Consider the following 12,329-nt stretch of genomic DNA (forward strand, 5'->3'; position numbering starts at 1 on the left):
AGCAGGGATATTACTTTGCCAACAAAGGTCCGTCTAGTCAAGGCTATGGTTTTTCCAGTGGTCATGTATGGATGTAAGAGTTGGACTGTGAAGAAAGCTGAGAATTGATGCTTTTGAACTGTGGTGTTGGAGAAGACTCTTGAGAGTCCCTTGGACTGCAAGGAGATCCAACCAGTCCATCCTAAAGGAGATGAGTCCTGGGTGTTTGTTGGAAGGACTGATGCTGAAGCTGAAACTCCAATACTTTGGCCACCTCATGTGAAGAGTTGACTCATTGGAAAAGACCCTGATGCTGGGAGGGATTGTGGGCAGGAGGAGAAGGGGACGACAGAGGATGAGATGGCTGGATGGCATCACCGACTCGATGGACATGAGTTTGAGTGAACTCCGGGAGTTGGTGATGGACAGGGAGGCCTGGTGTGCTGTGATTCATGGGGCTGCAAAGAGTCGGACACAACTGAGCAACTGAACTAAACTGATAACACGCCCAAGGCCACACAGGCAGAAACTGAATAGTTTTTGACTGTTTCCTACATCTCTCTCCTGCTCCCTCCTCTCTCCCTCCTGTCTCTTTGGTCAGGTCCACTCTGGTTGAAAACAAATTTGGTGGTTGGCAATAAACCACAGAAAAGAACCCGTGTTGACAATTAGTCAAAATTAAGTCTGTCTTAGAGAACAAACTCATGGTTCCTGGCTGGGGTGGGTGGGGGGAACGTTGGGGGAAAAGGATGGTTAGGGAGCTTGGGATGGACATCTACACACTGCTATATTTAAAATGGATAACCAACAAGGACCCACTGTATAGCACAGGGAACTCTGCTCAGTGTTATGTGGCAGCCCGAATGGGAGCGGAGTTTGAGGAAAATGGATACATGTATATGTATGGCTGAATCCCTTTGCTGTCCACCTGAAACTATCACAACATTGTTATCTATTATACTCCAATATTAAATAAAAAGTTTTTAAAAAATAATTAAGTCTGTCTAGTAAAGTAAGCCAGAAGGAAAAACACCAATACAGTATACTAACGCATATATATGGAATTTAGAAAGATGGTAACAATAACCCTGTGAACGAGACAGCAAAAGAGACAGTGATGTATAGAACAGTCTTATGGACTTGTGGGAGAGGGAGAGGGTGGGAAGATTTGGGAGAATGGCACTGAAACATGTAAAATATCATGTATGAAACGAGATGCCAGTCCAGGTTCGATGCACGATACTGGACGCTTGGGGCTGGTGCACTGGGACGACCCAGAGGGATGGTATGGGGAGGGAGGAGGGAGGAGGGTTCAGGATGGGGAACACATGTATACCTGTGGTGGATTCATTTTGATATTTGGCAAAACTAATACAATTATGTAAAGTTTAAAAATTAAATAAAATTTAAAAAAATAATAATTAAGTCTGTCTTTCCTAATAAGAGTATTACCCTTTACAGCCTGAATTTTGGGCATATCCCTGTCTCTTAATATTGCTGCAAGAACTCATATCTGGTCAGGCCACTTGCTCTGACCTGCCTACAAGAAAAGCATTTCCACAAGCACAATAGTCTTGCTTGTGCTTGACTCACAGTCAATCCCATAGACGTTTCCTATTAGAGATTCTGGAACTTCAACAGGTCACAAAAAACCCCACATCCTTAGACATTCAATACAGATTTGCTTACAGAACCCAGGAGAGTATTTCCTCAAATTAGAGGGCGAGCTAACTGATGATTCCAGGAATCACCAAATTACTCATCTCATGACCTGGTTCATGATTTATTTGAACACATAACCACGTATTGATGAAGGGGTATTAAGGAATGCACCAGCCTGTTTTTACTTATTTATTGATGCCTCCATTTTATTTCAGAATATTTCATGTGGCCCTCAAGTCAACGAGTAACATCTTACAAAGACACAGTCCTTTTTCCCCCGTCAAAGCAGTTTTGCACACATGGCATCATTTTCTCCGCTCGGCAACAGCTGGCTTCGCTGTTTCCATTTTAATGACCGGGGGCTTAGATGTGGCGGCCGCTGCGCTGTCCACTAGGGGTTTTCACAGACATGACTTCATTTGATCCTCTCCTCCCACCCTGCAGGGCCGAAGGGGTGCCCGTCCTCCCATTAGTTAGTCAGTCTGCGGTGACATCCCACCAGGCAAGCCTGTCTTTGCCCAAGAGGTGAGATAAACTAAGGGTCGGGGTTAGGACCTCCCCGCAACAAGCCCGCCTGGCAATTAAGTTTAGTCGCTCAGTCTTATCCGACTCCTTTGGACCCCATGGACTGCAGCACGTCAGGCTTCCCTGTCTTTCACCATCTCCTGGAGCTTGCTTAAACTCATGTCCACTGAGTCGGTGATGCCATCCAACCATCTCTTCCTCTGTCGTCCCCTTCTCCTCCCGCCTTCAATCTATTAGCCAGGGGCATCCACCCTCCCGACCCACCAGGAGGACTTCAACTTCAGCAAAGCATCGAATCCCGCCGCGTGTTAATCAAGTTCCAGAGGCCACAGCAGAGCGTCCTCGGGGCAAGAACGATCTCACTGTGCTGCGACTACGGGTCTGGGCTCGCGCCCTTCGGGAGCGGAGGATCTGGGGGTTCTTCCTGCTAAGAACCCTCGAGAAGGGCCGCCGAAGGCCCTCTCCTAGCCGCGGCCGAGTAGGGGAGGGGGAGTGTGTTGCGGGGAGTGTCACCTCGCTCCCGAGCCGCCAGCGACCCAGCTGCTACCGTAGCACCATACGGGAACCCGAGACTCGGAAACCGTTTACCTCTACTACAGCATTTCTGCCGGACCGCGTTGCTCACAAGCCCCGCCCCTTCCGTCGACTTTTCTCCATAGGCCCCCGCCCCTTCCGCAGCCCCCACCCCCGTTCCCCCCACGTGTGAGCCCTGAGAGGCTGGCTGGGTCACCGCGCGTTTGCTTCCGCCAGGTCTCCGGGTGTGTGGACCCCGGCGCGCCGCCCGCTTGGCCATGGGGGTCCCCAAGAGGAAGGTCTCGGGCGGCCAGGACGGCGCGGCTGCCCGGGCGAGCACAGCCAAGCGGGCCCGCACCGAAGAGCTCACGGGCGTGCGCTTCAAGGCTCAGCTGAGGGACCCGCAGGGCGCGGGGCCGGGTGAGTGCAGCGGGGAAGAGAGCGCGAGCTTGAGAGGCGATCTCCCAGCTTCTTCTGTCTGCGTGGGGCCTCCGTGTGCAGACGCAGCAGCTCCTTTCTGCAGCGAGGGTCAGAGCCCAGCCTCCCGATTTGCAGTCGGGAAACCGAGACCTGGGTGCCGGGGAGTCCAGGGCCACGATTTGCTTGATGGTGACAGTTTCCCTGCGAGTACATGCTTCCCCTGCCCGGGCAGCATCTGTCAGCAAGCTCTAAAATTCTTTTTATTGCAGTTGTTAGGAAAGTGGGTAAATGTACTCCTCATTCATCACAGCAGATACTTATGGAGTCCTGACTGAGTCGGAGGCTTTCCTCATAGCTCAATCGGTAAAGAATCTGCTGCAATGCAGGAGACCCAGGTTCGATTCTTGGGTCGGGAAGATCCCCTGGAGAAAGGCATGGCAACCCACTCCAGTATTCTCCATGGAGAATACCATGGACAGAGGGTTATAGTCCATGGGATTGCAAGAGTCAGTTCGGGGCTGTTCAGTGAGCCTGTTTGCAGTTACTGCCATGGCTGTCATCTCTGTTTTGCGTAGCTTTGATTCTCCACCACTCACACTGACCCAAGAACACGTAATAAGCTATCACAGGAAGCCACCACAGGGTCTGTCAGTTGACCAAGATTAGTGACTGATACGAAGTAGATTCTATAATTCAACTTTTTGAAAAGTGTGATCACCCTTGCACAACTTCTTGTAATCCATTAGAAAGTATTTAGATTATGAGGACAAAGCACAATCGAATTAGGCTAATATGTGGAAACACTGGCATTGTGTCAAAATGAAACAGTGACAGTGTTTCTCTTAAGTGAAAAATTAAGTTCATGGCCAGAATATCCTCAGTTTCTAGTTTGTCTTCCACAGATTTTTTTTTTAAAGGTTTGATATCTGCAACTGCTAGCTAGTACTAGGAAGATGATACCTGCTTTAGCACAGAATTACACATTTCATTCATTCATTTGTTCATTAGTTTTTGGGGAAGGAAATGGCAACCCACTCCAGTATTGCCTGAAAAATCCCATGGACAGAGGAGCCTGGTGGGCTACAGTCCAAAGGGTCACAGAGTTGGACATGACTGAGTGACTAAGCACATACATTTCATTCATTCATTTGTTCATTATTTACAAGGGGCTGTTATTTGCTGGGGTAGAGATCAAATGGTAAGAATCAGATGGGCCCTGCCATTTTTAGACTGAATGTGTAAGTGAGAACATACAGTATTTGTCTTTCCCTAACTTGTTTCATTTACTGCCTTCAGGGTTCATATAGAATGTTGCAAAAGGTGAAGTTTCCTACTGTCTTTTTTTTACTTTTTTAATTTTTGGTGCACTGAGTGGCATATGGGATCTTACGATTGAACCTGCACCTCTTGCAGTGGAAGCTTGGAGTCTTAACCACTGGACCACCAGGAAAGTCCCCAGTGTCCTTCTTTTTTAAAGGCTGAATAATATTCCATTGTGTGTATTTCTTTCCTTTGTTTTTTTTTATATGGACAAGTTTAAAGCATTTTTATTTTGCTTTAGTTATCTATTTGTTCACTCATTTATTTATGTATGGCTGCACCGTACAGCGTGTGCCAGCTGAGTTCCCCAGCCAAGGATCGAACCCATGCCCCCTGCAGTGGAAGCACAGAGTCTTAACCAGTAGACCACCAGGGTAGTCCCTGATGTGGACCCTTTTAAAAATCTTTATTGAATTTGTTGCAATATTGTTTCTGTTTTCTGTTCTGTGTTTTTTTGGCCAGGAGGCCTCTGAGATCTTGGCTCCTTGACCAGGGGTTGCGACCTGCCCCTCTGCATTGGAAGGCGAAGTTTTAACCACTGGAAGTCCCTTTTATGTGTATTTCTGTGTATAGATATACCACATTTTCTTTATCCATTATTCCCCCTTCAGTTGATGGGCGGTGGGGATGGAGAGCAGGGTTACATTGATAAAGACCCAGAGGATGCCCAGGAGCATCGAATAGTAACCCATCAGGAGGATTCCTGCAGCAGGAACGGTTCTGCTCTCAGCCAGTGCCTTTGAAAGATACTCCCCATGACTTAAGGACATGTCCTCTTGATCTCCCTGTCTCCACCCTGCTCCTCTGTTCCATCTTGTCACGGGCGGCTTCCAGTCACCTGGCTATTTCCTGCCAGCAATCTCCCTCTGTCACCGTAGCACCAGGGATTGTTTCTAAAGAGACTGTCCTTATTAACATCTGACCCTGCCTCTCATTTCAGCCCTGGAGGCATTTGTTTCCGCTGCTAAGAAGCTCCCCCGAGAAGATGTGTACGATGTTGTGGAGGGGTACATCAAGATTTCTGTGGAGTGTGCCGAGATTTTCCAGCTCCTGAGTGGGGAGAAGCGCCCTGAAAGTGAAGTATGCTCTTCCTTACCTGGCCTGATGGGGAGAAGCAAAAGTCAGTGCTACTGTTGTGTTAGGGCTTCCCTGGTGGCTCAGTAGTAAAGAGTCCACCCGCCAAGCAGGAGACCCAAGTTCGATCCCTGGGTGGGAAAGATCCCCTTGAGAAAGAAATGGCAACCCACTCCAGTATTCTAGCCTGGAAAATCCCATGGACAGAAGAGCCTGGTGGGCTACAGTCCACGGGGTCGCAAAAGAGTTGGACACAACTGAGCGACTAAATAACAACAACTATTACGTTAAGCTTGATGAAAAGAAATGTGATATAAATCTCCAAAATTACCAGTAGAAAGTTACCAGCTTTCTACTGAAAATGATGCTTTGTGCCTGGGCTGTAGAGATACATTCATTTTTTGCATTGTAACCTTTGAAAGCCTTTAGAGGAAAGTGCTAACTTGTTACTGGTGAATAATAGCAGAAGGAAGGTTTCTGAATGGTTTGCTTTAATGGAAGGGAAATAGGTAAAGACTGTGTGTCCCAGGTAGAGATGTATATTGAGTTGTCTGTTGTTTTCTGCTTCCAAAGAAGGTCAGAATTTGGGGCGTTTATGAACCTGTTGAAGTCTCAGGATTATTGCTGTAAGGCTGTAGACCTGAATATCCCCAAAGCAGTGAGGTGGAATCATTACTAGAAATTTCTCTTTTAATTTCATTTGGTTTAATTGTAAGCAAGCTGTTCTCTATTTAGCTAGACTCTTGGAGCAAGGCTAATTCCAGACTCAGGGCCTGGCAGATCTCTGTGTCTGATTCGGGATCTGGCAGATTGAAAAATTTAAACCTGCAGGTGACTGTGGCTAAGACAAATGTCTGTAGAGGCGGAAAAGAAAAGATGATTTGTAAGCACCTCGGTTCTGTCTTTGCAGATGCTTTTAGTATTTCAAGTTTTCGAGGCCATATTATTGCGGACAGCCAGTGACCTTTCCCATTTTCACGTGGTGGGGACCAACATCGTGAAGAAGCTAATGAATAACCACATGAAGCTCATCTGTGAGTCCCTGTACGCCTCGGGTTACAGGTACGTTGGCCACCTGTACGTGGCAGGACTGGCCTTGGACTTGGTCAGCGTTCAGCTCTCCACGAGGGCACTTGACCTTTTCTGTACCCGCCCGCAGAGCTGAGCTGTTTCCGAGGCTATGGCAGAGTCCCTCCTCCTCCTGTTGACTGTCCCCTCGCTGTCACCGACTCCTCTGCTGCTTCGGGTCCCTCTGCTCCCGCCCTGCCACTCCCCCTGTGGTCTAGGGAACACCCCAGACCTCCTTAACGCTGCCTGTCCTTTTAACCCTCATCTCCTAGGTCTTCGCAAACTCCTTCCCTCTCCACCTTCATAGCCTTGCGGAGGTGTCATCTCAGGGAGGCCCTATCTGACCATCCGATTATGGCACAGCTGAATGTGTGCCATAATATCCATAGCCATCTCCTGACCCACTGTCTCCCTCCACTGGGGTGCAGGGTGCATGGCGGTGGGGCCTTGACGGTCTCGTAAATTGCTGTTTTCCCAGCACTTAAATAGGGTATGGTAGGTGCTCGGTCACCGCGGATTCTGGGTGACCTCCCGCAGGGTGGCAAGCCGCCAGGCACTTGCATCTAGAGATGTCCTCTGTGCAGAAGTCTTCCCCTGGCCGGCACTGGGTGGGAGTGGGGTCCAGCTCCATGATGATTTACTGGAAACAGACATGTCCGTCTTCTCTCTACCTTCATCTTGAGTTCTTGGATTGTCCTCAGACTCAGGTTTTTAGCTTTCTTTGAAGATTTTGTTAGGGTATTTTTTTTCTTAAAGGACATGTCTCCGTGTTTCCTTCCTCCTGGTTTCTGGTGTGGGGCCAGCAGACCGCACAGAGAGGTTGCAGCTGGCTCGAGGCGAGGGGGCCTTTGTGGTCCTGCCGTCACGACACCAGGTCCCGCTTGTCCTGAACAGGATGGCTCGAGCCTGCCTGAACCTGATGGCCGCCATGGTGACCCAGGGTCCCGAGGCCGCCAGGGACGTCTGCAGCCATTTTGATTTGAATAAGAAGACCTTGTACACCCTGGTGACCAAGAGGGATCCAAAGGTGAGGAGTGTCTCATGTGTTTCCCCCTGCCCTGAGTGTTTCCTTTCCTTCTAGAGGACTGCGGTGGTTCCTGGGTCCTCCTCCCTCTGGCCTCGGTCCTCACGTAGATGGAGTGGGAGGCCTCCATGTGAAAGGTGTGTGCCTCGGCAGCCACTTTGAGCCTCTGAGGAAGGGCGGCCTCGCCCCGGCTGGTGGTGGGGGCCTGGTCGCCTGGTGGGGCCTGAGTGACAGGGACGTGAGGCCAGCTCCCCTGGGGCTCAGCGTGGCGGGGCCTCTCTGGCCCGTGAGGATGGTGCAGCTGGCGGGCGTCTTCCCAGAGCGGCGGTGGTGGTCTCTGTGGGCCTCACGGGGTGGTGCTCATGGTGGTCCTCCCATGCTTGTTCCGTCCTCCCATGCTTGTTCCGTCCACTGTGTGAAGCATGGGCACCTTCAACCCCTGTGCTAGCTGTGGGTGATCGAGGTGCCCCTTCCTCTTTGCAGGGTGCCCCTCCCCACTGAGCTTCCCATGTGGCGCTAGTGGTAAAGGATCTGCCTGCCAGGGCAGGAGACGTGGGTTCAATCCCTGGGTTGGGAAGATCCCCTTGAGAAGGGCATGATAGCCCACTCCAGTGTTCTTGCGTGGAGAATTCCCATGGACAGAGGAGCCTGGCAGGTTACAGTCCATGGGGTCTCAAAGAGTCGGATATGACTGAAGCAACTTAACACACACACACCCTCACTGCTGGCTCCGTCCTCCACGCCCCCTTCCTTGGCATTGGCATCAGGTGACAGAGGCCCACCTCTGTCTGCCCGGGTGGAGGAGCCACACTAGAACAAGTGACTTCTGCAGCCAGGCGTGACCTCCTTCTCCGGCTCTTCCTAGGAAATAAAGAGTTTCTATGCTGCCAGGTAATAACTAGACTGAAGGTGAATCACAGTAACAATAGCGTTGAAGGTTTTTCTGGAATAATGAATCAGGTTTTCTCTGAGGAAAAACTTCCAGGTCTTCGTGTTTCATGGATATACTATAATCGGTGTGTTCGAAGTTCCACTTAATGAGTGACGGCTCCTGGCATCTGAACGTGTGTCTGACAAAAAGAAGGTGTGTGCTATCCACCCCCAAGGGCAGACCTGGCTCTGTGGTCTTCCCTGGCCGTCAGCCTGGCAGTAATTACCTGTCAGAATCCTTTCCCTTTCCCGCCCTCAGTCTTGGCCTCAACCCACCCTTCCATCTTAAGTAAAGTGCACATCAGCAGACAGGCCATCCAGACCGCACAGCATGGGAAAGCCCAGTCCTTGTCCGGGTCCGGCTGCTTCAGCTCAGGGCCTCCACAAGTCATTTTCCCTCTTGATCCGGAAAACGGGAGTTAACTGTAGAAATGAAAGTATTTTTGCTTTGCTTAATCATCCGTATCAAGTGTCTTACATACTTTGTGCGTGCTGTGCTAAGTCACTTCCGTCCTGTCCAACTCTTTGTGACCCCACGGACTCTAGCCCGCCAGGCTCCTCTGTCCGTGGGATTCTCTAGGCAAGAACACTGGAGTGGGTTGCCATGCCTGCCTGCAGGGGGTCTTCCCAACCCAGGGATCGAGCACACGCCTCTCACGTCTTGCAGGTGGGGTTCTTTACCACTGGTGCCACCCTCTGCACTGGAAGTGTGGAGTCTTAGTCAGTGGACCGCCAGGGAAGTCCGAAACTTTGTATATTGTAGGAAATAGTTTCTAGACAGTAAAAAAGTTTTTTTCATATGGGAAATGTCAGGAACATTCAAAAATAGACATCAGCACAGTGACTTCCTATGTCCCTGTCATCCAACTTCAGATGCTGTCATCCTTTCCTGCCTTTAAGTTTTGGGGCAGACAGTCAATTACAGCATGTGTGTGTGTGTGTGTGTGTGTGTGTGTGTGTGTGTGTGTGTGTGTATGCTAAGTCGCTTCAATCAGACAGAGTCATGTCCAACTCTTTGCAGCCCTGTTGACTATAACCCGCCAGGTTCCACTGTCCGTGAGATTCGGTTGCCATGTCCTCCTCCAGGGGAATCTTCCCGACCCAGGGATTGAACCAGCTCTCTTGCTTCTCCTGCGTTGGCAGGCGGGTTCTTTACCACTAGCGCCACCTGGGACGCCCCTCTTACAGCACATCGCACGTACATTTCGACTATAAATATTCAGTATCTCGAACAGAAAGCAACATTTTAGAAAACAAAACCATGGTGCCATCATCATACTTAACACTGTGAATAACCATCGTCTGATGCCCAATTCAGTCTCAGCTTTTCCCCCACTGTCTCAGAAACATCTGTACCCTCTGTGGTTCAAATCAGGATCCACACAGGGCTACAGGGGGTGTTCTGCTGATGCTTTTCTTAAATCTCTCCAGATCTTTGAATTTTCTGCTTTTCTCCCACTTTTTTTTTTTTAAGTCATTTAGTTGTTGAAGAAGCTAAGAGAGATATTTCTTTTCAATGTTTTTAACATTTTGGAGGGAGTTATTCAAGCCTCTTGAAGAAAGAGGACTATGAATATTTTTTCTCATCCAAAGAAAGCATTGTTAAAAGTCCTGTGCCAAAGAGCTGTTTTACCAAATATGTTTTGGTCTATTTCAGACAGTGTTTTGCAGAACACGCCGTCGAGTTCAGGATGTTTTCTCCCTGGGGTAAGAGCCCCGTGAAGTCAGAGTGTAGGAATGAGGGCAGGCGTGTGTGGCCTTCTTGCCTTTGATGGAGTTTGCTGGAGATGCAGGGCGGCGGCTGGGGGCAGCGAGGGGCTGTGGTCAGGGGGACAAGGCCTGGCAGCGGCTGCTGGAGAATGAACAGCCAAGGCTGTGTCTCAGGGGTCTTGTTTTCCACCGTGTCAGGAATCTGAACTTTGGGGTTCTCTGGGACATAAAAGATGGATGCCAGCGGGTGAGAACTAACTTCCGTTTCAGTTCAAAATCCATTGCTGGCAGCACCCGTGAGAGGGTCTCTGCTGTGCTCACATGGGATAGAAAGACCTAGAATGGCAGTTTGGGACCAGCACTCCAGAGCCCTGATTCCCAGGACTTCAGTAGACAGAGAACCCCAAACATCGGGAGCCTTTCCAACTCATGGGGGAAGGATGAAACCTAATTTCATTTTACCAGGCAAGTTTTAGCATTTTGCCAGAATTCTTTTCGAGTTTAAGGCGTGTGAAGACCAGGATAAGTGAACTGTGCTTGAATCAGGTGGCACGTAGGTTTGAACGGTGAAGCATCCAGATGGCTTAGAAGCAGTGGTCGCTTGAAGCAGTTACTGAGGACAGGGATAGTATCCGAGTCACCTCTGCGTCCTCCCAGCCTGAGGTTATGACACCTTGAGTGTCACTGGTGATGTATTAACGTAGAGTTGGTGAATGAAGGCCCCAGAGCATTGCTGACACTGACGGAGTCAGAGTTTAGCTTATTTTCAGGACTTGAAGGGATCATTGTACCCAAACCACGTACTGTGAAGAGGCCCACAGGTTGGTCCCCAGAACGAGAGGATAGTTTGGGGCTCTCAGTGTATTTGAAATAAAGCAGCCCAGGTCTTACTGAAGTGTGTGCTGTGCTGTGGATGGAGATGAGCTCAGTAAATGCGAGGACCTTGCAAGGCCTCCACTCGGATGTTACAGAGCAGGGTTGAATGCACGTTCTTTTCTCCAGAAGAAACAGCCAATACAACAAGACAGTTAATTTTGTACTCAGAGGCCTAAACGGTGCCACGTATGGGGCTTGCACCTTGAGAAAAAGTGGCATGGAGCTGCCAGGGGAGCGCTGAGAGGGAGGAGCCTTTCTGTAGGCAGATGCGAGGTCGAGTAGGAAGTGGTGTGTGTGTGTGCAGGTATTTCATACCATCCCAGTCCCAGTACTTTCTCACTTAGTAGTGGTGTAACCTCAAGGGAGGGGCTCCCCTGGTGGCTCAGCTGCTGAAGAGTCCGCCGGCAATGTGGGAGACCTGGGTGTCGTCCCCGGGTTGGGAAGATCCCTGGAGAAGGGAGGGGCAACCCGCTCCATTGTTCTTCCTGGAGAGTCCGAGGGACAGAGGAGCCTGGCGGGCTACGGTCCATGGGGCCGCAGAGAGTCAGATCTGACTAAGCGACACACACGGAAGCTTAAGTGAGGTTTTTAAAACCCCAGTTTCCCCATCTATAAGATAGGTGTGCTAGGTGACTCTACCTAAGATTCTTATTGTAACTGAGAAAACCGATATGCACCTGGCAGGGAGCCTGGCAGTCACGAGTGCTCAGGAAACGTTACTGATACCATGCTCCTCGCCGTCACCATCGCCATTCCTCATCCACATCCTCATCCGGGCCGTCACCACCAGCACGCTCCTCACCTCCTCACCCTCCTCACCTCCTCACCCTCCTCACCCTCCTCACCTCCTCACCCTGCTCACGCTCCTTGCCCTCCTCATGCTCCTCGCCCTCCTCACGCTCCTCACCCCCTCACCACCCTCAGGCTCCTCACCACCCTCAGGCTCCTCACCTCCTCACTCTCCTCACCCTCCTCATGCTCCTCACATCCTCACTACCCTCAGGCTCCTCACCTCCTAACCCTGCTCACACTCCTCACCTCCTCACACTCCTCACCCTCCTCAGGCTCCTTACCCTCCACACCCTCCTCACCTCCTCACCCTGCTCACGTTCCTCACCCCCATAACCTCACCTCCTCACCACCTCATGATCCTCACCCTCCTCACCCCCTTCACCTCACCTCCTCACCCCCTCACCTCCTTACCTCCTCACCCTCCTCACGATCTTCA

At 50.4% G+C, this 12,329-nt stretch overlaps 1 protein-coding gene across 1 annotated transcript in view; it reads left to right on the plus strand.

Annotated features, from left to right (window-relative positions):
• Positions 1-2,869: 2,869 nt before the first annotated feature.
• The window catches only part of URB1 (URB1 ribosome biogenesis 1 homolog (S. cerevisiae)), a 78,220-nt gene continuing 68,760 nt past the window's right edge, over positions 2,870-12,329 (plus strand). The window contains exons 1-4 of the mRNA XM_010862304.1: positions 2,870-3,099; positions 5,360-5,499; positions 6,404-6,555; positions 7,456-7,588. Coding sequence (XP_010860606.1) covers positions 2,958-3,099; positions 5,360-5,499; positions 6,404-6,555; positions 7,456-7,588 — 567 coding nt within the window. The 5' untranslated portion in view covers positions 2,870-2,957. The remainder of the gene's footprint in view (positions 3,100-5,359; positions 5,500-6,403; positions 6,556-7,455; positions 7,589-12,329) is intronic.

This window comes from Bison bison, unplaced genomic scaffold (genome assembly GCF_000754665.1).
Source record: "Bison bison bison isolate TAMUID 2011002044 unplaced genomic scaffold, Bison_UMD1.0 scf7180017864481, whole genome shotgun sequence".
NCBI classification, from domain to species: domain Eukaryota; kingdom Metazoa; phylum Chordata; class Mammalia; order Artiodactyla; family Bovidae; genus Bison; species Bison bison.